The 27,836-nt window shown below is 46.0% G+C and overlaps 1 protein-coding gene across 1 annotated transcript in view; it reads right to left on the bottom strand.

Annotated features, from left to right (window-relative positions):
* Positions 1–5,824: 5,824 nt before the first annotated feature.
* Positions 5,825–27,836, bottom strand: part of Tspan2 (tetraspanin 2) — a 38,701-nt gene continuing 16,689 nt past the window's right edge. The window contains exons 2-8 of the mRNA XM_050157553.1: positions 27,204–27,306; positions 20,582–20,679; positions 18,899–18,973; positions 17,809–17,907; positions 16,674–16,745; positions 11,698–11,781; positions 5,825–8,377 (exon numbers count right to left, since the gene is read on the bottom strand). Coding sequence (XP_050013510.1) covers positions 8,312–8,377; positions 11,698–11,781; positions 16,674–16,745; positions 17,809–17,907; positions 18,899–18,973; positions 20,582–20,679; positions 27,204–27,306 — 597 coding nt within the window. The 3' untranslated portion in view covers positions 5,825–8,311. The remainder of the gene's footprint in view (positions 8,378–11,697; positions 11,782–16,673; positions 16,746–17,808; positions 17,908–18,898; positions 18,974–20,581; positions 20,680–27,203; positions 27,307–27,836) is intronic.

Here is a 27,836-nt window from a genome sequence, read left to right as displayed (position 1 = left end):
CGCGTGACTTTACTTTCACGGAAGGAAGTATGTTTGGAAGATGCACATGTGAATTTTATTAAACTATCCTTGAAGGTGAAGCTGTCTCAAACACAAAAACCTTAGGGCGGAGCTCAGGGATCGAGGTATCCAAAAACTTACCTAGCTGGGTCCACATGCTTGGAGATATGGTAACTCTGTTGTGAGGAACCTTGCTGTTCTTTTGGTTTAAAACAAGGAAAATGGGATAGAGAGGCTCAGAAATGGGAAGAGGAGGTGCTGGAGGATGGCTCAGAGGACAGAGCACTGCTGTCCTTCCAGAGGACCCTGGTTCAATTCCTAGCACCCACATGGCAGATCACAACTGTCTGAAGTCCAGTTCCAGGCAATCTGGTGTAGCATGAATAATAAAACCCAGAGACAGATATTGGGGTTAACCTGAAGATCAGAAAAGAAAGCAGCCAACCACTAGAGAGACCTTTTACCTCTACCAAATCTTCAGAACGAAGGGGCAAGATCCCGTCTTTGTGAATCCTCAGATTCCACACTCCACCGAGTTCCTGTCTCTTCCCCTTTATATTCCTCTCTCCCCACAGCCATATCACCCCTGTCTCCACTTCCTTAGTGCAGGAATTAAAAGTGTGTGACTCCTAAACACTGGGATTAAAGATGTGAACCACCACCACCTGGATCTGTTTCTGGATCTATCTAGTGTAGTGCAGGGTAGCCTTGAACTCACAGAAATCTGTCTGCCTCTGTCTCCTGAGTCCTGGGATTAAATGTGTGTGCCACCACTGCCTGGCCTGTATGGCTGACTAGTGTGGCTGCTTTGCCCTCTGATCTTCAGGCAAGCTTTATTTATTAAAACACAAATAATATACCACTGTAATCTGGCACCTTCACACAGACATACATGTAGGCAAAACGCCAATGCACATAAAATAAAAATATATTGATTTTTTAAAAAAGAAATGGGAAGATGAAAAATCATTGCTTATAATGTTGGAGAGAGGCAGACACTGGAGCATCGCTGGGAGTGATCCTTAAGTTCCCTGTAAAGTTCAAAGGACTCAGTTTTTTACCAGAGGAACTCAATGCTCCAAGAAAAAAAAAAGTCTCATTTGACTAAAATATAAACTACAAAGAGCTCTCTCAAAACTCAAGGATCTAGAGTCCCTGCTGCAGCAGTCTTTCATGGCCACATTCATGGAGAAAAAGTAGAATGTACCAGCAAGAATGTGTCGCAAGTTCACAGCATAGCATGGCACTTCCTGGTAATAGGAAATTCTAATAATAGAAAATCTCCTTTATAAAACAAAACCATCTTTAAAATGCAAGAGTAGCAATTCTGAGCGAACACAAAAATCCTCGTATTGAGGTTACTTCTTCTCTAGTCTATTTTTCAATGCTTTTTCTTTCTTGTCTGCTGTAGTTAATGTCTCCTTTTCTGTCTTATAAGACAATTCGGTGTCAGTGTCTTTTCTTCAGCTCCCCTCTATCCACTGCACTCAGTATACATGTCCCTCCTGGTGGCTGCATGCTGCTTCTCCCCTGCCTGCTTTCAGGACTCAAGTTGGACTGATGGGGGGGCATGATGTTCAGGTTAGGAGCTGGGCAGAGAGCTGACTGCAATCCCTCCCAGTGGGAGTCATTCCTGGAACTCAATTTCACCTCTTGAAAAGGAGTGCTTGGTTTGGGGATTGATAGAACAGGAGCTTAAAGCCACTGTGGGGCATCTTTGGCATCTCTTAGAAACAGAGAGCCTGAGACAAAAGAGTCAAGCCAGAGGGGAATAAGACAGCCCAAGGAGGAGAAAAAGATTATACATTTGAGTATAATCTGAAGCCCCCACCCTTAAAGAAAGCCCCAGTTTCTCATTTGACACTTGCACTTGAAAAGCCTTGCTTGACGCAGCGGCTTTAGTTTCAGATGTTCCTAATACCATCCCTTAAGTGCGCGTCTTCCCTTGCTGTGTGTCATGGTTCTTTTCCTCTTTCTTGACCCTTCTCTTTGGTGGGAAACAGCTGTGACCTCACTCACCCGCACACACGCAGACAAAAAGGAAGAAAGGAAGGAAGAAAAAAAAAGAAAAGAAAAAGTCTACAACTCCATGCAGTATTCTAGTTACTTCCCCCATGAAAGTCAGCCATAGTAGCCACATACTTCCTTACTTCTCATCCTCCAAACTACCATTTGTATGCTACTCCTGTTCTTCTTCGAAGCTGTTTCAGTAAGGGTGACAGTGGCTAGCTAGTGACCCGATACATAGACAGCTCTTGTCTTGATCCCTTTGCTTCCAAAGAGCCTGGTGAAGAACACATACCTGCATTCACAAAGCTATAGAGCTACAGCATTTGATTAGTCCTAATGAGGATGAAACCAGCCTTTTCTCATTTTTCTTTTGAGACCAAGTCTCAGCCTAGGCTGGCCTTGAACTTTTAATGTAGCCCAGCTGGCTTCAAGCCTATGCCTATGGTCCTCTTGTCCTTGCCTCCCAAATGCCGAGGTTGCAAGTGTGGACCACAGTGCCTCACCTATTTTTAAATATGCATTTTCTTTTTAATCTTCCTTTTCAAGGATGACTCAAAAATCTGTGTTATAGCCTTTAGCTGGTAATGTAGATCTGGACTGTAGTTGGGGGATAATTTTGCTTGATGCTGATATAGGTATGAAGATTCTAAACTTTGAAGGAAAATCTAGATCTGCAGTAATCTCAAGTGTCCTGTTGGTCCTTTGGACACTGCTAAATGAAGAACATATAAAAAATTAGAATTTGTAGTAATTTGTCCTTGGATGTCCTAAGGAAGTACCTATTTCAGTAATCTGAAGCTGCCTTCCACTTAAAGAAACCATAGCTTTTCTTTAGCTAGAAGTGAAGTTAGATGTCAGATGTCGGCTACTGCAGGAACACAGGCTGCTCAGAGAGAATTTGTGAGTCTGAAATTAAGGAATATGTGAGGAATAAATGACTGTTGCAGGGTTTTTAACCTATTAGCATAGAGCACTCTAATTAAAAAATTTTTCAGATTTATTTATTTTATAAAAATTTATATTTTGCCTTCACGTATGTGTGTGTACCATGTATGTGCCTGATACCCACAGAGGTCAGAAAAAGGCATTAGGTTCTCTGGTTGTCATGGCTGTGAGCCATCATGTTGATTCAGGGAACCAAACCTGGGTCCTCTGTAGGGGTAACAAGTCTTCTGATTTCATAACTGTTCTTTCTCATTAAGGATTAAAAAATATTTATTATTTCTTTGTGTGTGTGCCTACATGAGTTTATCTGCACCAAAAGCATGCTGGTGCTCTCTGAGCTATAGGCAGTGTGAACCCCCTGATGGGGATGCTAAGGCCCAGGTCCTCTGCAAGAGCAGCAAGCACTTTTAACCACTGAACCTCCAGCCCCTCTCACTGGAGATTTAACCGTGAGCGGTGGCTTATCTTATTTGAAGCTGGGCACTCTCACTTTTCTAGAGAGTCCTTTATAGCAATCTTAGAGCTCTTTCTGAGCGTCAGTGTCATATACCCAAAGAGTTTATTTCTCCTCTTTTAAAAGATGTGTGTGTGTGCGTGCACGTGTGTGTGTGTGTGTGTGTGTGCGTGCACGTGTGCGCTTGCACACGCCCAGATGTACAATGGTGCATGTGTGGAGGTCAGAGGACAACTTGTGGGGATCCAGGGATTGAACTCAGGCCATCAGGCTTGGTGGCAAGTGCCTTAATCTACCAAGTCCCCAGCCCTAGGTTCCTCTCTCACCCTCACACCCGGCTTCTCTTGGGTACTTTGTGTTAGGGTGGGTGCCGAGCACATCAGTTAGGATCTTTAGGGCTGGTCTTTGCCACCATCTCCTCATTCTGAAACGTAGTTATCTTTAAAAGTCTTGATGCTTGAAAGCTTGGTTTGTTAAAGCTTTCTTTCATAATCCACTATTTACAGCTTTTCTCCTTCCCTTCGGACAAAAATAAGATTTACTGGGGCTATTTATTTATTATTTTGTTAGTTTGGGACAAGCCCTCCTTGAATGTCTTCACGTACTATTTCAGAGCCTTCTTGTATGTTTTCCTCTGAAGACAAAAGCACACAGTTTCTTCTGTTTCAACTGTGGCCAGTGTGTGTTTTTCAGGAGTCAGGCCAAAGGTGTCAACATCAAGGAAGTTTTTCTCTGGACCACGCTTCCCAAGTTTGAGTGGCCCACTCTGGGTTAAAGTTTATCATAGCACTACGGCAATGCAGCCTACCTTTCCAATCTCACCTTGTCACGCCCATAATCTGCTAAGGGACCATTAAATTCCTAAGATAACTTCAAACAGCAAGAAACAAAACAAAACAAAAAAACTCCCAATAATCAGAATGCATATTACAAGCGGGAGCAGGCCCAGAGAAAAATATATAGATGCCAGCTGTGACTATTATATAGCTTTTGAATTAAAACAGAATTGGAAAATCAAAAGATATTAACGGGTTCAACAAATGTTCATATAGCGAATTGAGATCATGTGCCACTATTTTAAATTTTGTATGATTTTTAGAAAATGACTTATACAGACCTCTTTGTCAGAGTATAAACACAATTATAATGGCTAGTATTCAGTGTTCCTAGGTATGGTATTTTATGTTTATTATTGACTTATTTAAAATTAACATGAAATTTAAATTTCTTTAATTTTTTTTTGCTATTTGGTAGGAGTAAAAAAAATTATAAAATATACATGAGGAAAAACCCCAAGCACAAAAAGGTTTCTAGCATATTAACTCAACACTTTCCGAAGCCAGCATAGACTGGCTTTGTAAAACACAGGGCATGGTACTTGTATGCGTCATGATTTCCCTGTTTCCAGTGGATAGCATCCCTTAAGGACACCAAATAATAACATTTTATATTGCTGTAATATTTTCACCTTTAAAAAACATCTATATAGAAAAAATCCTTTTCTAGTGAAAAAATGAGGCATGTTTAAAGAAAACAGAAAACCGTCACTCTTAGCTAGGTGGTGGTGCAACGCCTTTAATCCCAGCACTGGGGAGGTAGTGACAGGCAGATCTCCGGATCTCCGTGAGTTCGAGGCCAGCCTGGTCTACAAGAGCTAGTTCCGGACAGGCTCCAAAGCTACACAGAGAAACCCTGTTGTCTTGAAAAAACAAAACAAAAAACCAAAACAAAAAAAAAAAAAAGAAAAGAAAAAGGAAAAAAAGGAAATTGTCCCTTTTAAAATACACACAAATACCAATTTGATTCCGATGCATTCAAGCACTGATTGAGTCAGCATTACCTTCAAGAGCCATAGATTGCTCTTTCTCGGTGATGGGGAAATGAGATGGGCTTGGTGTTGAAGAGCTTGTCAATGGGGCCGTGAAAGCTGGACTGTGGGGAGTCCTAGTGGCTGGCCTCTGGGTCACCGAAACCCTTACCAGCGACAAGACAGCAAGTCATTGAATATTTGGAACACATATTTCAGAAGGGAGAAAATGCTGTTCCTCATAGATTATTATTGAGATTATCATCATCTCCCCACGAGTCTCCTTCTCAGGCAGCCACATCATTAGAGGCGTCACAGGGAAGGGATGGGTATTGCTGCGGGAGGACCACAGTGGACCCAGGATTCACTTGACAGGCCAAGCCACAGACAACCATGCTTCTCTGGAGTAAAGAGAAACAGTTCACCCAAACTGTATGTAGTTAGAATTGTTGGGGTACTGCTTTTGAGCCCACCTCACAATGGCAGGATGGAAGGGTCACCCATCTGTTTTTACTACATTGTTTGGGTAAACTGGGTAACACATTTTAATAGGGAATGTGAGTGTGGATAAGAAGATACACTACGATTTTAAGAGAACTCAAGCAGAGTAAGTACATAGAAAATTTAATTTGAAATAACTTAAAATGTTTGGGTTTGATCTCAAATTAGTTCAGGTATACAGAAACAACTGAAAATGTATACACATGGGCATGTGTATGCATACAAACATTTATCTCCATAATTTCATACAGGCACACATGTATTAAAATTACATATGTATAAATCCTCAAGAGATATGTATTTAAGATATGTATAGGTCAAGACATAGGGATTATATATCTCTATAGATATAGCTTTATCTATTCACATAAAGATATATATCCATCTTTCCTCGGAGATGGAATTCTCTAATCTTACACATTCTTTGGAAAGCTTAAGCCACAGGAGGTACACTAATCACACACGGCACAGGTTTCTAGACTTATTCCTCCATGGTAAAAAATTATTTCTATTCTTCCACTTACAGTTCCTGCGGTTTTCCTTAAAGTTGTTCATTCAGAGAGAGAATGAAACTCAGTTCTGAACGGAAAATAATTCTGAGCTGGCGTAACCTGAGGACACACTTCAGCCTGCTTTCTGTCCTCAGGTGGACATAGAAACTGAAGCTATAAGATGGGCCTCTTTGCTTCAAAGGTTGCGTTTGTCAACGATTGGGGTTTAAAAACTTTAAGTAATTAAAAAAAACTAATAATTTGCTTAGGTAGTCACACAGTTAAACTGTCAACCCCCTCACACTCTTTTCTCTAAAGCTAGTAGCAGTAGCAAGAACGGCTGAAAGAAGACAGCAAGTGGCGCTCTTGGAAGTTTCTCAGCACTTTAACACACACCCAAAGTCTTGTGTGTTCTTAGTGGGCACAGAAGCTCCTCTTAGGGTTTCCAAAATCCCTCCCACCCTCACTTTTGTGTGGTCAAATACAATGTTAAAATCTGTAATTTATGTACTTTAACAAGCTACATGTTAAATCACGACAAGCTTGCTGGTTTAGATCCCTGCTCTGGGGTTTCCCTCTTGCAGTCAAAAGGCTAAGCCCTGGCTGGGTTTTCCCACTTCAGATCAACCACTCAGCCCCCCAAAGAACCTGAGCATTGCTTTCCACAGGGATTTGCTGAGAAAGAACATACATGTGCTGGAGCTGTATGTAGAAAAGTATCTTTGAGGCCGGGCGGTGGTGGCGCATGCCTTTAATCCCAGCACTTGGGAGGCAGAGGCAGGTGGATCTCTGTGAGTTCGAGACCAGCCTGGTCTACAGAGCTAGTTCCAGGACAGGCTCCAAAACCACAGAGAAACCCTGTCTCGAAAAACAAAAAACAAAACAAAAAAAAAGTCGCCAGCTTGCCTTTGTTATGTGTACACATCTTGGAGAAGGTGTTTATCTTGGTTTGACCATGGTCCTCATAATATAATATCTTGTGTTATGGGGGATTTATTTATTTTAAAGGATGAAAACTGTATTCTAAAGCTATAAAGAACTCTCTACATGGATTAATTAGAAAAATGCAAAAAATTAGGAAGATATGTAAACTCAAGTTATGAGGTATTCCAAAGGAGCAGTGCCAGTGGGGTTCGCCCGCCCCACACTGCAGCGCTCTTACTGTCTGCCACTGTGGGGTTCACACAACCTCACACAGCAGCACTCTTGCTGTCTGCCACTGTGGGGTTCACCCAACCTCACACTGCAGCGCTCTTGCTGTCTGCTGCCACTGCAACTGGAGAAGCAGGAGGAGCAGGAGATGGAAGCCCTTCTGGAAAGGCAAGGCTTCCAGCAGCTCAAAGCAGAGGCAGGAAAGAGAGGGTTAAAGCAACATCTACATGCCTTTGTCTAGCAACATTTTCCCCCTTAAAAGTTGCTATTTTTAGTCCTAAAAGCACTCACTTTTACGGGGCACGTGCTTGTCTATGTAACTTCCCTTTTCAGAGAGAGGTTTTCTGCTTTTAAATACTAAGAAAGTACGGTGTTTTCAAATTAGATTTTCCATGCTATATTTACTTTTACAGATGTGTTTAGTTCTAAAACTGTGGGTTTACTGTATTCTGGGGAGAATATATATACGCCAAGAAACCTTTACACTCAACTCAGACACAGTAGTTAATCTTGACCCCTCAATTCTAATAGCTTATTGCTTCCATTAACTAGAAATCCTGCATTCTCTTTATGGATCTAACTTAAATGGCTAAAATCTGAGAAATAGGCCATTGTCACATTCCCTGAACAGCCAGGTTTTACAAGTCTTTCAAAACTTGATCGCTTTTTTCCTGGTACTTCAATAGGTTTTCCGTCTGCACACACGAATTAGGGATTCCCAGGAAACAAATATCAGTACTGCAATGCATATACCAGAAACACACAGACCACATGTGACATTCACTCAAGGGGCAAGTCAGTAATGAGTCAGACATACATACATGTGCAAATGTACAGTTAAAAGCAAATTATTTTAGCTTCTAAAATCCTGAATATTAAAAGTGAGCTGAGATAGCTCTTGTGACATTTAGCATGAACACTCTAGACTGCCATTTTCATGACGAAGTATCTTCAAATCACATCTCGTGAGTTTCGTATTGCGCAGCAAAGCACCATGCTGAATATCATGCCAAAGATCTGCAACAGAGAAAACACTCCTTAGCAACTTCCACACGCGGCTTCGATAAGAAGATCAGCAACGGTGGCCGTGTCTAGCTCAAGTTACGAAAAGAGCGTAACCAAGGCCACTGGCTGTAAATGACATCGTGTCTGTTCTTTAAAGATGGCTATAAGCAAGACTTGTGTGTCAGCCTAGCTGAGCTGCTGTTTTCTTTCTTAACAGACAAGTTTCTGGCTTATGGTTCTTAATGGTTATGAAAGGTTGATACATTTCTGGCTTTTGAATTTTATATTTTAGGTGAATCTCAGATTTATTCGCTCAGAAAAAAATGTTTTCTTAATTTCTTAGGTAAATGTGCTTTTGGTCTAACTGTCAGCAAAGCTTTAGTTCCTACAGCAGCGAAGAGCCGTGAAACACTGCAACTTCTCTTCATTCTTGGTCTCTTTCTATGCAAATATCACACGACTGTCTAAATCAGTAGTTCTGCAAAACATAAATAGAAGTTATTGAACTACAATATTCCTGCCTTCTTCTGTCTCCTGGATAGTTCTCTAAGAAGCCAAAAGCCTGGATGGAACTATTTTCTCTCTGGTTTGAAGAGAAGAATACCAAGACATCTTTATGTCCTCAGTCATCACCCCTACAAGTCCACAGCCGGAGGAGCCCTGCCTGTGGATGCCTCTTAACAAGTGATAATGTTCATTTTTAAAGTTTGGTGCCGTGACCTTGATTCGCTCCTCAGTCCCATCCTAAGACAGACTAGGATCTGTGACTGTTCCACGCATCAAGGAAGGAGTGATGAGTTGTTCTGGGCAGGCAAAGGCAGACCGAGCTAAGGGTTCAGCCAGCAAAGAGTTTAGGTCTGTGGTTGACAGGACCCGGTGCCAGAGTGTGGTCGGGGAGACACCTAATGGGCTTTTGGTTAAGTGTTACACTGTGCAGCCTTTCCATAGTGGAAGAACTCAAGAAGAAACTCCTGATCCAAGACAGACAAGCAAGGCTATTTCCCCTTTTCCACGGCTACAAGTTTGGATGTGACTGCCACCTCATCCTGGGTATAGTCTGAGGGGTTCCCTTTGGGGATCCTTCACTCTCAGCTTGCGGGGGTCATGGGTCAGGGCTGTCTGCCTCTGTGAGACTGCCTAACTGTCTACTTGACAACTCCATTAAGTGGAGTGTTTTCAAACCACCTGTGCTGGTTAGTTTTATGTCAACTTGACTTAAGCTAGGGAGGGACCTTAATTGAAAAAAAAAATGCCTTCGTAAGATCTTGTAGGGCATTTTCTTAATTAGTGATTGATTGGGGAGTGCCCAGTCCACTGTGGTTAGTGCTTCCCCTGGACCGGTGCTGGGTTCTATAAGAAAGCAGACTGAGCAAGCCATGAGGAGCAAACCGGTAAGCAGCATCCCTCCATGGCTTCTGCATCGGCTCCCGCCTCCAGGATCCTGCCCTGTTTGCATTCCTGTCCTGAGTTCATTCAGTGATGAACAGTGATGTGGAAGTGTAAGCCAAATAAACCCTTTCCTCCCCAAGCTGCTTTGGTTATGGTGTTTTGCCACAGATGGTAACTTTAAGACATTTCTTCAGGACCATCACTAGGGAACTGCAGAGTTGCGGCCCAGGTAGCCCCAGAACATGTTGGGGAGGGCTTGTGAACTGTCCCCAGATTTGCAGTGCCTCAGAATAGAATTTCTAGAATATCCCACCCTATGCTCTGGATACAGAGAAGGGGAAAAGTGTTTGGGTCTCCCCTATGAACTAACTACCAATTCATGGATTTCCTCAACATCCTTGTAGCCCTGCCTTTGTGTAAGCTGTGAGTTAATCTACACATAGACTAGTAAGCAAATTCTATCTTTTTTTAAAAAGATTTTTATCTATTTATTACATATACAGTGTTCTGCCTGCATGTTTGCCTGCAGGCCAGAAGAGGGCACCAGATCTCATTACAGATGGTTGTGAGCCACCATTTGGTTGCTGGGAATTGAACTCAGGACCTCTGGAAGAACAGCCAGTCCTCTTAACCTCTGAGCCATCTCTCTCAAGCCCTAGCAAATTCTATCTTAATGTTAGCTGCCTTCGCCTAAATTCTGGACAATGGGAACCACCTCTTCACTGGGTTCTGACTCCAATCCTACCTCTCTCTCCAAACCTTCCTCATCCATTCTGCACCACAAGTCTTTCCGGCCTTGAAGGCACCTGAAGCCCAGCCTCTCAGAAGAGCACACAAAACCTTCAATTATGTGGACCTGAAGGCTCTTCTTGCCTCTCTTACTACTCCTGCCCAGGGCTACCAATTCTTCCAACACACATTTAAAAACAAAACAAAACAAGGTCTCCCCCTTCCCTGAGGCTGAGGACTGAACCTTGTGCTTGCTGGGCAAGCACTCTACCACTGAGCTAGATCCCCAACCCCACCACAAGGTCTCATGTAGCTAGCTCAGGCACATCTCAGATTCACTGTGCAGCAGGAGATGATCTTAAACTTCTAATCCTTTGGCCACCATCTCCTAAGTGACAGGACCACAGGTGTATGCAGTACTGGGGATTGAACCTAGGGTTTTGTATACGCTAGGAAAACCCTTTACCAGCAAGGCTATGTCCCCAGCCTCTCTTCCATGCACACTTAGGCTTTTAAAGGACTGAGTCACCAACAGATGCTTGGTACAGCATGCTTCAATCCTTTTCTTATGATATTTTCCATGCCTGAAGTCTGGATTTGCCCATAGTCGAAATATACAGAAAGATGGTATTCGTTAATTGCAAACCATTCAGATTTTATGTAAATTAATTCGTAACAACAGGCTATAGGTAGTACCTCTTTGACCATAATCATCTTGTAAGGATGATATGTTTAAAATTCAGATACTACAAATAAAGAAATTGATGCTTAGAGAAATTAAGGAACTCTCCTTCCATCTCAGGGCTTACCAGAAGGTGATGGAGCCAGGAGGCGAATCCAGCTTGTGTGTACCAGTGCTTGTCCTACAAGGCCTCTTCAAGGCATAGACGCAGAGACTAACTTGCTATCGTGTTACTGAGACAGAAATCACTTACCGAGGTTATGACTGGCAGGCTTACATGGGAAGTTATTGCAATGACACATTCAAGGTCATAATGAGGTGGACACTGGAATCTGTGTCATATTTTACAGGGCTACTTCTGATGTATGTAATTAGCTTTGTACTTCAGAGATGTGCTGGAAACAAAGTTTTTTTTTTTCCCATTTTGCGAATTCTCACTTAAGATACTGCTGTCTCCAATGTGAAGAGAAATAAGATGTAAGGTTCTAAAGCTTCTTAGAAGGCAGAAAAAACATTTCTAGAGCTTTCTTACCGTGAGACCCGCAATCCCAATCCCAACAATTCCAATGAGCTGCAGCTTAACACTGATTACGGTTTCAATTTTGTCGATGCAATTCTGTTTTGAAAAAAAAAAAAAACAGTCAGCAGTGGAAACTGTGCGGCTCACACTCTGACCAATCCTCCTGTTTTCTGCGATGTCTGGAAGTTCATCCACGCCAGCTTCTGCTCATATGTAACCCATCATCCCTCATGGGTAACGGCGACCTGACAACTCTGAAGCAAAAACGTGGTGCGGAGGTAAATGCAACCCTCTCCTTTGGGTGCGATTTTCCTGTTCAGGCCAGAGGTCTGCTTCAGAGCTCTGAAATGCAGCGTCACACGCCTGTTTCTGGGGGACTTCAGGCATTCCAAAACTTGAGGCCTTTTCTTACTCTCAGCAAGGAGAGATGAGGTAGTCTCTAAATAATAACCCTACTGTCATCTGCTGTTTACAGGGCATTTTATACACTTGATCTATGCAAGGCATTCATTATCTTTCAAAAGACTAAAAAGTCTGCATGGAGCCGAATTAAATTTTAGACATTTAGAAAGTCAATACTTAGGTATTGAAAGTCAATACCAGGTCTTGAGAGTTAGAAGATCATTGCTCCAGTGTTAGCTGAGGTTCCTATCCTCGACCTTTCAGAGATCTGTGAAGCCTGAGTTTGAAGAACCTTCATAGCGGGACGGTGTGTGTGGGGAGAGTTGGGCAGGAGCTAAGGCTGAGGGGGGCATCCGTGACCATTATCAGTTTCCACTTGGAGTCTTCCTACATAGAGGCGTGCTCCTGTCCAGATGCATCCTCAGGGTACGTAGATCTTTAGCACCCTCCGATACCCGCATAAGTTACGTGAAACAATAACCACTTTCATGTCTCAGTTTCTGTTTAATGGCTCTGCAGACCCCATCTCAGCCACTATAGTGGCTTGGTGGATGAGGAGCAGTAAGCTCCAGCTTCCTCCCTCTGGAGGCTTGGCAGGGAGGATACAGTCTCCCAGAAGAGCGAGAGTGCACTCTGGTGAAAGCCTGGAGCATTACTGGAGACAGCAGCTTCCTGGCACAGCAGAAAAAACCCTAGTCAACTAGTGTTCCTCTTTTCCTCTGCCTCTGAGACACGCCTTGCCTCTGTGCCATGCACTGTTTAGAGCAGTGAGCACACACAAGGTACAAGTGTTCCTTTGCAAGTTCTCCTCCTTTTCTCGGAGCTAACCAGGTGCCCTTCTCCGCAGAAGGCTAACCCCTTCTCCGGCTCTGGCTCTCACTCCCTCGCATCTCCCAGGGAGCCGCCCAGTCACCCTCCTTCCTTCCCATACGTTCTGCCTCTTTCTCTCCATTAACATCACCTCTGGCCACGTAACCCCATGCTCAATGTTTCCAATCTAAAGCAAGCAAAGCCACCTGTCCCTGGCCATCTCCTCCAGCCCTGCCAGCAGCCTTTCTTTCCATTCAAAGACAGTTTCTTGTGTGAAAAGCAAATTACAAAACATGCGCTGGCGTTCCTTAGCCACAAGGGAATACATAGTCACTGAAATGTGGAAAATAGATATTAATAAAACAAAAATAAGAAACATCTGTCCTCCACTAAGATTATAACGAATACTCTTGATTCTTGGGTATAAAAAGACTCACACACTCTGCTCACTTACATATTAATCAGTGTGTTTTCCACTTAACATGAAGAAAATTCAAAAATACCTTCTTATATTAATTTTTTGAAATTGTGACTCCTACTGGCAATAAAACATATTCTATGAAAAAGATCATAATTTAAACAATATATTACTGTAGGATTTTAAGAGATCTGTATTTGGTTATTAATGTATATTATTTGTAATGAACAAAATTGTGTGTGCGTGTGTGTGTGTGTGTGTGTGTGTGTGTGCCACAGGAATTCTTGATGTTGTCTGCTGATACTGGGTCTCTCAGGGAGTCTGGAGTTCACCAATTAGGATAGGCTAGCAAGCCCTGGGACCATCTGTCTCTGCCTTCCCAGCACTGGGATTTCAGTCAGTTCTACAACACCCAGATTTTTACGAGGTGCGAAGGGTTAAACTCGGGTCCTTGTGCTTGTGTGGCAAGCAGTTTATGAGCTGAGCTATCTCCCCAGCTCCTGCACACATTTAAAATTGTTCCGTTTGTTGAGGATACATCCTGCTAAGTCGAGTTTCTAGGCCAAAGGGCATGAACTCATTTAATATTCTGGGCTATAAGTCTGTACTAATCTCTAAGACTATTGTACCAATTTTTTTTTTAAAAAAATAAAACTTTCATTTCACATCATTCTCGCCCATTTTGTGTTATTAATAGGAGTGGGGGGGGAAACGTGGCCAATTTCACATGTTAAACAATGGTGTCTTGTCACTTAAGGTTGCTGTTAATTTCAAATTGCTTCTGATTGCCTGTGCTTTTTATGTGTGTAACAGTCATTTGCATTTCATCTTTTGTGAACTCCTTTCTCTTGTACTTGGCTCAAACGACATAATTACCGCTCCATGTAGAAGATATAGTTGAACTGTCATTACCCACACTCAGTCTTTACCTGGTCACCTTTTATCTGGTGTCTCCCACAGGCCTTCCCTGAGCTCCCGGGGCACCATGCCAGCTCTGTCCATAGCCCCCGTGCACTGTGTCAACTCCAGTGTTTACATCTTCTATTAGACAGTAGGTTCCTTGTTGGTAGGGACCTTGTCTCGTTCATCTTTGTATCCACAGTGCCTGACAGGCTCTGTGCCAATCTCTTCAGCAGCACTTCCCTTGTGTCTGACTCCTCCCCCTAGTGGCCTTCTTGGCTGCTCCCCTTTGCCCAGCTGTAAGTAGTGTTGTTTAGACTATTGTTCGCATGTTTCTCTTCTCCAAAATCTCATGCATCAAGTCCATCTCTGTAACTCTAAGACTGCGTGTTGTTGATACTCTAACATCTCTCCTAAGCCACACGCCAGATTTTCCAAACCGCAGTGTTGAAAACACTGAGCTAGGGACTGAAGAATGACCCACGGTTAAGAGTAGAAGCCCCGAGCCTGGTTGCCAGCACCCATGTTAGATGGCTCACAAGTGCCTCTATCTATAGTTCTAAGGGAATCTGACTCCTCTGGCTTTCCTGAGTCACCATGTGCATATCCACATCTTTCTTTCTCTTACACGCATAAATAAAACAGATCTTAAAAAAAAAACTTTAAAAGCCTTTTCTCTCTAATTGGCTCTTTCTCCTCTGTTCGTTAATTTAATAAGTGACATCACCTTTTGTACCAGTGGGAAGCCAGAACCCGGGGGTGAATTCTCATCTTCTCTGATCTGTGTGGCCATCAATAATGAAGATGCTACCTTCTCCTCTCTAGTCCTACCATCGCATCCAGCTTGTCACATGTGGGTGACTAGGAGCAGCGAAGTCTTCAACTGGTCACCTCAGCTCCAGGCTATTCGTTATCCACCAACCTTTCTCGTTGCCATCACAGTAAACTCTACAAAATGCAAGTCCAATCTCTTCCATGGCCCCCTAAACCAACATCACAAAGGCTAGACTTTTGGTTTCGTAGGAGCGTGTAAGACCCTCAGCTGTATCTAAGCATTGAAACAGTCCCTCCTGGAGAAGGGAAAGAGGCTCACGAGGGCCATGAAAACCTCACAAGAAATGTACAAGAGTCAGGGAGCTCAGAAAGTTCCAAGATGCTCAGGTCTTTCCCCAATGTTATAAGGACCAAACAATTTCTGGGGGAGAGCAGACTCTTCCATGGTGTAGCTGCCTGCAGGTCACACAGGGTACTCTGGTAATGAAGTATTCAGGAGCTGTCATGCATGCTAGGTGCCAGTTTTACTGCTATAGCTGCCCAGGTCACCTATAAGTAGCTGACCCCTGTAAGTAGTCCCCACCCATGCTCCTCTAAGTAATCCTAGTAAAACCCATTGGTTCAGTGAGCTGGATATGGGGGGATTGTTCCTTGGTCTGTGCTGAATGGACAGAAATAGATTCCCCAGAAGTACTGACAGCTCTTGAAGAATGGGCCCCTTCTAGCTGAAGAATTCTCCTCTCACAGGCATCCTGGCTTTTCTGTTCCCACTCAGAGATGGACTTATCTGCAAACAGCTGTCCCCTCAGACCACCTCATGTCTATTCTGTCCCCTCAGCCTGGAATGTCTCTTCTTTCTTCTGCTCTCTCAGTTCCCATTCACCCTTCGAGATTCATCTCGACAACCACAGCCTTCCTTGGGCGGCTGGTGATTCTGTTCTGTTCCTTTCAGTGTAGCCTTCACTTAGCTCTTGTAAATGTTGACAGATCCCTTATGGTCTCTTCAGCCAGACTTGAGCCAGATGCAAGGTTTTCAGTGGCAATTCATGACACACTGAAACCTGCTTCCCATCTCTCCACCGCCGAGCACCTAAATGCATCGGCACCACTGTCCATAGTCTCGCATTTCTGCCTTAACCAAGCTGTACCGTGTTTTCCACAACTACTTCACCGGAGCTCTGACACGGTCACTCACATCCTTCCGTGCAAAGCCCGGGCTCCTGGTCTCTACAGCACTGGAGTATCTTCCCAGCAGGACCCACTTCCAGCTGCTTTCTTGGCTCGGAAAGACTGCCCTTCCACATAGCCTTCCACAAAAGCTTTCCTGATTCTGTTAGGCCTCCGTGGTTCCCTGGACAGACTCCTTGCTTATCACTACAGCCATGGGCTAGCCTAGGAAGCCACTGAGGGAGGGGCTGTATCTTCTCTCATACTTGTTGAATACCTGACAGAGCAGTTAAATTCATCAGGGCTGTGACTGTCCCAGGAATACATGGGGGGACACAGATCCCTGGCCCTGGTGAAGTAAATTAATATACCTTAATCACATGGCATAGTCACTCATCATCCCCTGGGAGACGGCCTCCTAGAATCCCTCCAAGGAAGGACTTGAGCCCCCCTCCCCCGTGGAGTCTACTCTTCACAGTAGGGGGCTGGTGGGAGGAACCTGGAATGGCCAGCTTACCTTGTGGCCTGGAAGCTCCTTTGGACAGGTGGGCTGGACTTGTTCAGAGCTTTCTTTCCCGCAGCACTGAAACTAAAGAGCGAGAAGAGGCTTTAGGACACAGGGAGTGTTGGCTCCAGGAGGATGCAGAGGAGCTCTGCGGCCCCCACTGCTATTTCTGGAGAGTGAAGGAAGAAGTACAGAATTGTGCTAGCAACCCAGGCACACGACTTTTCCAAAGCAGCATAGGTTTTATGATAGGAAGCGAGGAGGCAGTATCAGGCAAGAAGTTAATTTTTGGTATTCTCCTTAGACTGCTACTTTGGAGACAGGAACGGGGTCTCACACGCCATCCTTCAGACCTGAAGTCTGAAAATCTGCCCAGGAACAAAACTTGAGCTTTGGGAAGAGCTCATTACTAAGGGACTAGGGGAAGAGAGGAGAGGTGGCCACAGGAAAGCCCAGGGCCGGAAGAGCAGGCATGAGTGCTGGTTGGCAAACAGGCAGCTTGCCTCAGGGTTGGCTGTCTAAGACAAAGGAAACTGTGTGCTGCTTGATGTCTCTGGAGAGCCTTTGAAAACACTCTTGCCCAGAAGTTCACAGTTACCTCACCAGAGTGCAGTGCTTAAGAAGACAGAATGACCCTGGTCTGGTCCACTTCCCCCATAAGCCTTTCTTGACTCTATGTAGCTCTAAGCACTGCGCTCTAGCACGTTCCTGTGGAACATTCTAGAAGGGAATATAGTTGTCTCCCCACAAACTTTGTTTTATAAATAAGGAGCGAGTTAAGTGGACATCAGAGAGGCTAACTAACTCATTCAGCACCACAGGGCTGCAGCTGAGCTTTCCTGGCGTGAAGGCCACCATGCTTGTCACGCCACAGTGTCAGACGGAGAGGAACTGACATGTATTTGGGTGGCTTTCTCAGTGTCCTGCGACACCCTGACTTCTTGTGAGTCTGTGGTCGACATCATTCTAGCCAAAGGTCTTACCAAAACACAAACTATAGCTCTCATCAGAGCTAAAATAAGAGGCGGCTGCTTCCACTCATTGGCTTTATTTTTGTTTTTGTTTTTAATTTAGGCGATTAGAGAAAGCCTGGCACATGCGCGATCTGTAGAACATGTGATTTCAAGGAAGAAGTGGAGTTACTCACTGCCGAGTGGAAGGTGATGAGGGTGCCATTGCCCCTTCCCCGGCCTTTAAGGTAATCGCTGTACGCCTCCTCATACATAGTCTGCACGTGTCGTACAGCCTGCAAAGACACCAGCACACAGTGAACGGAAGGGCGCAGACCGTTTCTTTTCACCAAGAGGAATCCCCTCTTCTGCGTCCTCTGGGAACTCTGCTTTCCCACACACTCTTCGGAAGGTGAAGGAGACACTGACCAAGAAGGCCTTCCTAGGTCAGAGCCTCCTCATAGAGCGAGGGTTTCTAAACCCAACGGGCTTCACTGCCGGCTAGGCACCGCCCTGGTGAGCCACTAGAGGTGGAATCTGTGGAAACGTGGTTCCCTGCCAGCTGCCAAGGAAGACGTTATGCATCCAAACAGCCATAGGTTTCGGCTCTATATGGAGATATACTAAAGCCCGCAACCTCTGGATACCAGCCGCCATGTCGGGAGGGTTTCAGAGGGGCGGCAGGCACTCATTTCTGTGTTTATCATCTTTCAGCTTACGCTCAGAAGCATAGTATGGGTGGCATGCGAGTGCACTGGAAATGCAACCCTCTTAAGGCTCCCATCTGCCTGCCTTCCCTTCCACGCTTCTCTGTCACAGCCTGCTCATCCTTCTAAAGGTCACGTGCCGATGGGCTCCCCTCATAACCCGTCCTGGGCACTAAGGATTGCACTTGTACACAGCAGGTCAGGCGTTAGCATCTCACAAGAGGGTGGCCCCTGTCTAGGCCAAAGCCTTTGGGACAGGTGACAGAGGAATGAGAAAGTAGGTTCCTTCTCCCCGCCCCATTCTTGCCTGTCTTATTTTGAACTAGGGACAGACAGTCTTAAACTAGAAATCCAGTTCACAAACAAACAGACAAAAGCCCAAATCAAGCAAACATAGACCAGTTTCAAACCATGTATACACATGCTGAGCCCTGCACACTACTAGGCTAAAAGGTTCTGCTTACACAATTTTGTGGGCTATTTTGTTTCTTAATACACCTTGGGGGGGGGGGAGCAGTCTATATTGTTTACTACAAGAAGAATGCTTTACCAACCGCCCAAACATCTAGGTCTTACTTACTACGTCTTTGCCTATAAAAGCAAACACTCCAGTGGTTACTTCGGCAGCAAATATCACCAGCAGACAGGTGAAAAACTGTTGAGAGAAAACACTGATTTCACTCATTTAATACCTTTCAACCTACTTAGCCTGCTTGCATCTCCTTCTGCTGTCAAGGCTTTGGGTAAGGCTATGAGTTTGGTGGTAGGGACTCTTCTAGGCACTTTGCCGCCTCCGTGCAGCTGGCAAGGCCCTTTTGTATGGCTTGATTGTTATTCTATTCAACAACTGGCCACTTAGCACGTGTCCTGTGCCAGGCACTGTCCTTTGTGCCCGTTATCCAGCGGCAGAAGAGATCCGAACCCCTCTGATGTCATAAAGCTTATATTGGGCAGAAGAGATACAGTCAATGAGGGAAGGTTTTATATGCATTATAAAATGCATAAAGGAATATTAGACAGCCACATAGAAACCCTGTCACCAAGCACAGGATCTGGCAGTGGTACCCTCTGTAAATACTTGATGACCAAGTTCTACAGAGAGGAAATCTGGTTGGACACAGAAAGTTTCCACTGAGGCTTGGGCTTGGGGCAGAGTGTGATGGTCTGGAAGGGCTTCTCTGAGGAGAGGGAGAGAGACGCGTGTGCAGGGTCTGTGTGTGTGTGTGTGTGTGTGTGTGTATGTGTGGGTCCTCCTTATGGATAGCGTTCTGCCACGTCTTAAGTTTGCTGATTAAACTCAGCTCTGTGATGAACACAGCAGAGCTTTCCAGCTTTATTTGTAGAAACAAAGAATGGCAGGGAGAAGAAACAGACATTTCACACAGCCATAGATCTGAAGCAGCAGGCAGACATGGAAAACCCAAAGACTGCAATGGGAATGGGAAATGAGGGGGCCTCAGAACACCCTGCTTCAGGCTCCCTGCGAGAAATACAAAGCCTTCCCTCTGTTCCTCGCTTCTTTAGGCTTCAGAGTATGGGCTGATAGCAGGTAACAGGGTAACAGGGAACGGAAACTATTTTTGTTGTTGTTGTTTTAACAGAATCTGCTGGTTAAAAATAAGGTAACAGGGGCTGGAGATATGGCTCGGTGGTTAAGAGCACTGGCTGCTCTTCCAGAGGTCCTGAGTTCAATTCCCAGCAACCACATGGTGGCTCACAACTATCTGTAATGATATCTGGTGCCCTCTTCTGGTATGTGGGCATACATGGAGGTATAATGATGTATACATAATAAATAAATCTTAAAAAAAAAAAAAGAAACCCTGTCTTGAAAAGCCAAAAAAAAAAAAAAAGAAAAGAAAAAAAAAATAAGGTAACAGAGGGATGTTTTTGTTAAGTTGTAAGTTGTTGATCTTAAGCCAAAATGCTTTCCTTGTAATTAACAGTTTTCTTCCTGGCTATGGTAATCTTTAAGCTGCCGCATACACAGTGAAATATTATTTTTAAAGAACAATCAATTCATAAGCGCTCTTCCCCCCAAATCTTCACACTGATGAGCTCATTGTTTTCACATTTTCCATATGAGGCAGGAACAGAGATAATACCATTCTCATGCAGGAGACGGGGAAAACAGACATCAGAGGGAGGGTCCAGTGCCAAAGCTTTAAGCCCTAGAGGAACCAGAGCTTCAAACCAGGTCCCCTGACTCCCTCCAGGGAAGTTGACCGACCCACCCCGTGCCCACCTCATAAACCCCACTTACTGATCCAAGCACACACTGTGACTCACGCATGGCTCCACAGCACCCGAAGAACCCCACAGCCATCATCAGGGCCCCAGCTCCAACCAACACGTAGAGCCCTGTGGACGAGAAGCCAAGGGGACCGGTCAGTGCCTGAGGAAGGTGAGGCCAGTTGAGCACAGCGCAGGAGATGACAGCCCTGCCTCCCACACCCCAGGCTCTGGCTTTCCTCTCCCCACAGAGTCCTGCTGTCAACTGTAATGGTGACGCTTGCTAACCGGCTCATGCGTATGGGCTCACTCAGCAAAGCCATCCTATCTCACCGCCAGCTTAGCGAACACATCAGGAAACTGGACCTGAAGGAAGCCAGGGAGGGGAAGAAGCCACCTCTACCACTGCTTAGAGCTGTTTCAGTGAATGGCCACCACATGCCTAGAGGCCAAACACGGCTTCTCAGGTCCTGCACCTCCATTCAGAGGTGCACGGCCATCCCGGTAAGGCCAAAGATGCTGAGTCTGGGAGTAATTTGAAAAGCTGCTGCCACAGCTGGGACATAAACCGAAGCCCTCTCTTGGGTCCTTAGAAGCCCTTCTTCTCTGGGCTTAATGGCTGTCTCCATCTTTGAGAGACTTGAGGCCAAGGATTTGGAAAGGAACAGCAGCTGCTGAGTAACAGGGGAGGAGAAGAAATGGAGCAGGGATCTGGGTAGGGACAGAAGCACAGGGCGTAGTCCTAACTCATCAGTGTTGTGTGATTTTTTTCCTCCTTCAGAGGGCAATGTCGCAGATACTGGACACATGGGAGGTCATGTGATGAGACACAACACAACAAAATAAAGCTAATGAGGGCGGGTAATAAGGTAATGGATGCTTACATTATTATTAGCTCCATGTTCTAAATGAGAGCCAGTTGTCACCTGATAATTTTAATAGAACCGCTATGTTTGTGATAGAGCCTTCCAGATTGTCCCAAGGTCACAAGGTGCGGTTCTCCCCAAGAGGCCACCCTGCCTCCCGAGCAACAGCAGTGGCCTTACTCTGAGTGGTCAGAATTGCACCTCCTAAGTCAAGCCCCAGGAGGGTTTCCACCCAGAGCAAAAGGACCACAAGGTGCTGGTTCTGGGAGACTTGGGCCAGGCCTTCCTGACTTCCTTCTCTGATCCCGAGATAACGGAGAACACAATGCTAGGTTTGGCACTTGACTTGCTCTGAGTAAGGCTAATTGACTGTGTTTTTTTCTTTTTGTGTTTCAGTCAGATGAGTCACCTGGAAACCATTCTTATTCATCCGGAGGTGGAGGGGGGGCACTGGGGACCCACCCCTGTGGGGAACCCCTGAGTCTGGCATGTAGGCATTTCCTGGGGCTCCTCTGGGTTGCTCATTGCCGGTTTGTGGGCAGGCCTGTCTGTTAGCAGACCTAGATGGGGTGACAGGGTAGCTGTACTGCTTCCTGAACCACCTAGACCGAGACTAAGAGGTCCTCAAGGTGCTTCTGGGTTCCGGAGGGGAGAAGGCTTGGCGCTGCAGTCTGGAGGGACCCACACACTTCCTGCTGTTCCAGCGCTATCACGTCCTCCAGTTTCCTTTTCTCTAAGAGGATCATTTCACGGGTGTGTGTGCATGGGTTACAAGAGAACTGATACCCTTTTAAAAACAACAGTATTGTTGGCTCCACGGACTGAACACCTTATCGTCTTGAGGGCTCCACATTTCAAAGCTCCTTCATTGCCATCGTCTCCTAGGTCGCTTGCTTGAAGCAGCCCTGTGAGGTAAGAGAACATCCCTGCCATCGCGAGAGGTCAGAGGCAGGGGCCTGACTCCCACTTTACACTCCTCATGGCAAGAGGCTAAACAAGCAGCAGCAACGGCAGTGGCCGTAGCAAAGACATCCTACTAGTCCTTCCCATAATGCCTCCAGGGAGAGACATCTCAACACACCGATTTCTTTCTTAGAATGCCACTGCCTCCCGTCACTGCTCCTACAACTGCTGTTAGGAGTTCCTTAGCGTGAAGCTAAGGCGAGGATCCAGCTCCCTGAATCCTCATCTACCCTATGTTCCAGTCAGCTAGGAAGCATCACTGTGTGAAACGGCCCTGTTCCGGCGTGGGCTGGACCTTGGCAGGTTCCCACAGTTCTCTGCAGATTTCAGGTCTAAAACTCTTCTTCTACCCTGCTTATAAGGGCACAAGTGAGAAAGCTCAGTCGGTTTACATTTCTCCCATGGACAGAGTGCGATACACTCAAAGTTCCCGACTGGCTACCTCCTCCCAGCAAGCATCTCTACTGAGACACACATTCTGAGATCCTATTGCAACTAACACGTATGGGGTCACCAAAGGGCTGAGTTCTCCAGTGTCAGCCAAGTGAGATGGGGGCCTCATATGCTGAGACGGTCTGAAACAGAAAAGCTATGTCACTGAAGAAGCAGGTGCCCAGTGTATAGGGGCCCAGTGGGCACAGTTCACTTGGTCTCTCTGGCAACCGTCCTTGCCCTTCTGAAACAGTAAGTTGGCGTCCCAGGAGATGTGCTCCCTCCAGCAGTGTCCTGTGTCCCACTACGGATAGAGCAACCTCAGGAGCTTCTCCACAGCAAGCCTCTGCTTGCATGAAAAGATGCAGCTGTCCTCCTGTTTCCAGATGAACCTCTCTGTGGAACTGGAGAGAATCACAGGCAATTCCCACATGCAACAGATTCCTGCCAGACCTGGCTGTCAGGCTGACACACCTAAGGCCTCCTGTGTTTCCCAAGGACACCCTACCTAAGCTATGGCTTTAAAAGGAGCTGTTGAAGCATCAATTAGCTCATAGAGACATTCTACTTCCAAGATGGCGTCCGTAGAGTCCTTTCTCCCCAGCAGCACGCAGACCGACATGGGACCCACTTAATAAATCTCTTATGTTTTCTAAGCTCTACTTTCCTTGATTTGCAAAAAGAGAACCCTTTGAAATTGCATTATGATCATTAATGGCTGGGCTTTTGCACCAGTGAAATGCTACCGGGAAACAGCTCTCCTGGGGACGTCTTCCCTGATGATCCACGCTTCCTCCTTGGAGTTCACACCCTTCTAGAATGTGTATAGTGTCGTTTCAGTCATCCAAGGTTCAAGAGGGCCTGGTAAAGGCCCATTTGTACAAACTCACTTAAAAGTTCTTGTTGGGAAAGGATATATTGGCACGCTCACCAAATCAGTGATCTTGGCAGCAGATGGTCTAATGCAACCTGCTAATCGTCATTTTTTCATCTAGAATTTTTTTGTGTCTCTGCAGACATCTCCTTCTTGGCTTCCACTGAATACACACAATTACAGCCATTACTCAGTCTCCATGGCGATTAGTTCCAGGATCCCTCCCGTACCAACCAGTGCATGTACGAACCCCTCATAAAATGGCATCATATTTGCATATAGCCCCACTTACATACCCCTGTATACTTCATCTCATGGTTACTTATAATGTCTAGCACACAAATGATCTGTAGTTATCAGGCTGTATTATTATTAATAATAATAATTGCAGTGGCATGAAAATGTCTGTACATGTTCAGAAGAGATGAACTAAAAATAATCTTTGATCTGGGGTTGCTTGAATTTGTAGATGCTGAGCCAATGGATGGGAGTGCCCTAATTCTAAGGGTTGGCTGTATCTACGTGCTTAGAGTTATATGGGAGTCTGAGTTCACGGGAAAGGAAAAGACTGCTTGGTGCTTTCTCAATAGCAGCAGCAGCAGCAGCAGCAGCTACAGTTAGGAGCTGTATGCGTCTCACTCCACACCTCTGGTGGGAAGGACCTCTTCCTGGTGCCCCAGCCCTCGCTGAGTGGTACATATACTCTATACTCGACACATATACCACCTCAAGAATCTGCTTGATGACAAAGCCCACGTTGTAAACTTGTCCTTAAGCCCACCCCAATGGCGCCTCTGTCTCCTCACGCTGTCTTTCCTCATCAGGTGGCCTTTGGTCCTCAGCCCCTGTAGTACGCGAACAGTAAGCGTTAGCATGTGCTGACAACTCACCCCTAGTGAGGTCGGCACTGCACTTACACAGGTTCACCACTCACAGCTACGGAAGCAGAAGTGCAGCAAGTGAAAGCTGCACGACTCTAGGGGGTTAACTGGAATCGAGCCAGAGTGTGTACCCCAAACCCCCATGCTACATTTTCAGTAGAGACTCAGAGCAGTGGGTTTCTTAGCTAGAAATCTGCCCATGTATTAACAGTAGGGGAATTCTTGAGAAAGGTTCCTGAGGTGTCTTCCTGGGTGTTGTCCCCCAAAAGAACAGGCTAGGGTCTAGAACTCTGGGCCACCAAACTGGTAGTAGGTAAGTCTTCTCCTTTGGAGTTGTGCTCTTCAGGGCTGGGATGATTATCTATTTTGGTGTCTTGTAGAATGGCTTTGGGAGTCACTGTCCAGACATGGTAGTTAGTCTCTCTCTGTTATCCAGCTAGCATGGTGTCAGGTATGAAGTTAAAAAATATTACCAGAATGAGTCAGAGTGTTTTTAAAGGCAAGCCAGCCCCTGGACGTTTAGCGGCAGAACACTTTCCTTCCACATAACCTCCGGCCACAGCAAAAGCCAGGCTCTGGGGCTCGGAATTCAGCAGGGAGAGACAGATGCAGTGAGGCTGTGGCTCCTGTTTATGTGGGCACCCCCAGTGGAGAAACCTGCTCACATCCTCTGCTCACAGACATGAGCTCATGTGCTCCAGCCCAGGCTCCAGCTTCCTGAGGCACAGAGGACCACTCCCCACTCTGTGCTCCGAGAAGAAAGACCCTTAGGCATCTGCCCAGCCAGCACACTGGGGCACACTGGCACAGGAAATCAGATGGGCAGGTTGTTGGATGGGGAGGATGCAGGGGCTTTTCCCAAGAGTTCCGTGGAAGAAACGAGAGTGGAGAAGGTCTAGGAAACCCCAAATAACCTAAGCCCCTCGCTGCCAGATCCACCCTTGCCAGCCTCTTCCTTCCTCACCTAAGCAACCAAGGAACACAGAGACCCTGGGTCAGCCTCCAGGCCTTGGCCTGGGCCCAGAGGGACACTAAAGGGTGGCAGCAGGCAGCACTTGGTCTGATTACCCTCTCTCCCTGGCCTCATTTTCCGCAACCATCTCTTCCTGCTTTGGCTACTGCCTGCTTCTCTGTCCAGCTTGAACATTTGGTTCAGAGTACTAGGATGGAGAGAAACTCCATTGCATGGAGAAAGGCTAGGATGCTAGAAGTGAGACCATCCCTGCAGACATGGGCGATCCTACAAAGCCTGCCTGCCTTCTACCCACAAGCAGGGAGCTATGCACTGTGTCTTCATGGAGGTTTCCTCACTCTAGGCTGAGTGATTCCTCTTCTCCTTCCCGTCTCTGTGATCCTCCTCATCTTGCCAAGAAACTGGGACTATAGGTAGGTACCACTGCACCTGGCTGTGGCTTTAAATCTTGAAGAATCAGCCACTTAGACACGCTAAGCCTGTTTAGAACAGCGTTTAACAAAATGGGCAGTGTGTATGAGCTGATAACTCTGAAACATAGTCTAAAGAAAAATACACACAGCATTTAGGCATACTGGCCCAGTCCTGTAATCCTGCAATCCCAGCACATCGGAGGTAGAGGCAGGAGGATCAGGAGTTCAAAGTCATTGTCAGCTAGAGAGTACATTCCAGGCCAGCCTGGTCTACATGAGATCCTGCTTCAAAGAGCCCTCAAAGTCAAACCATTGAAGCACCAGCTCCCCTCCCCCAGATCAGATGAGTGAGGATGTGCCCCCAGTCCAGCAGAAAGAAGGGTGGTCCTGTGGGGCTGGAGATGGACAAGTGACCCAGGAGCAGCTCCATGTGTGATGCTTCAGGTATGAGGTGTGAGTCAAGGTCCACAGATACAGCTTTGGGTTCAACCTACAAACATCTTGTAGTGATCTATTAACTCCAAAACGTTGACCACACGAAGGCAGGCAAAAGTGGGCTCTGTTTTATGTTGTCATTTAACCATTGTGACAAAAATCAGGGTTGGGTACTTACCAATCCGTGAGCTTCCTGTGCTGAGCAGGAGGATGAGACACTCTACTCAAACATCCCTGCCATGTTTTTGGAACTAAGTCAAGAGGCACACACATGGCCTGAGACATGAGAGCTGTGTTTTCATGTCATATTTGTGTGGCCGGGTATGTCTGGAATCTTTCTAGGATGACGAACTACGGAAACCTGCTCCAGTGGACTTGAATATAATGGATATTTAGTGGGTCACATAACTAAAGTCCAGGCTAGTGAACTCATCTCAGGGCCTCAAATGATATGGCCAGAATCCAGCCTATGGCCGTCTGGCCTCAACTTTCTTTCTTTTTGAGTTGCTTGCATATTAAAACCCCACATCACAAAGTAAGATGCTGACTCCTCAGGGTCCCCTGGACACCCTGAACAGACCAGGGGGCTTTCTCCAGAGACAAAGGACGCTTCCTAACTCCTTCAGATGAATCTTAGTTGCATTTCCTTGTGGCTTCGTTAAGTAAACAAATCAGTTTTATTGGGGCCTTCTCTCCTGGAGAGAGGAGGAAGAGGCCACAGAGGCACATCCCCCAGGACCCAGTGAAGTGTGGCAGTAGAGAGGCTCAGGGCCCTGTCCCACAGACCCGAACTTCAGGGACACTGAAGTCACTCACCTACATAGAAATACTCGGGGGATGTGTCCTCCGACGACAGTTCCTTTATGGCTCCTCCGAACCGGAACCATAGTCCAAATGCAATGACCGCCGATCCGGCCAGCTGCAAGAGAAGCAACAGTGTGTTTATTGTGGATGGGAGGGTGCACACGGAGGCTGGGGAGCAGGCCGCGGGCACAGGGTGCCCAGGCTTGGAGGAGGCTTGAAGGGGTTGTCCCTGTGGAGAGCATCGTGCCCGCTCTTCATGTCTTACTAGGCTTAGAGGTGAAAACATGGGCTCGGTGCCCCCCTCTCCACAGCCCTGAAGTAACTGACTGCCTCTGCCCTGTCTTGATTCCAGTCACAGGGTCTGCTGTGCCATCGGGCTTTCCTGTGGTTATTTGGCACCCACGGGATGGCAGTGTGTGTCAAAACCACTGCTCCAACAACATTCTCCGCGCCAGGCATCTGTCCCTTGCACTGTTGTTGCTTGTGCTGGCCGTCCTCACCAACACCTTAGTGAATGGCCACTGTCTCCGGGAGGGGTCACCGAGAACAAGATGAACTCTAAGACCTGAGGGAAGCCACCTTCTAAATTAGAAAAAGCAAAAACACACAACCAAAAAAAAAAAAAAAAAAAAAAAAAAAAAAAAA

Source organism: Alexandromys fortis, unplaced genomic scaffold (genome assembly GCF_014885135.2).
Source record: "Alexandromys fortis isolate MF-2015 unplaced genomic scaffold, M_Fortis_MF-2015_v1.1 scaffold_78, whole genome shotgun sequence".
NCBI lineage: Eukaryota > Metazoa > Chordata > Mammalia > Rodentia > Cricetidae > Alexandromys > Alexandromys fortis.
The sequence above is the reverse complement of the archived record's forward strand: the minus strand, read 5'-3'. Positions and strand labels throughout refer to the sequence as shown.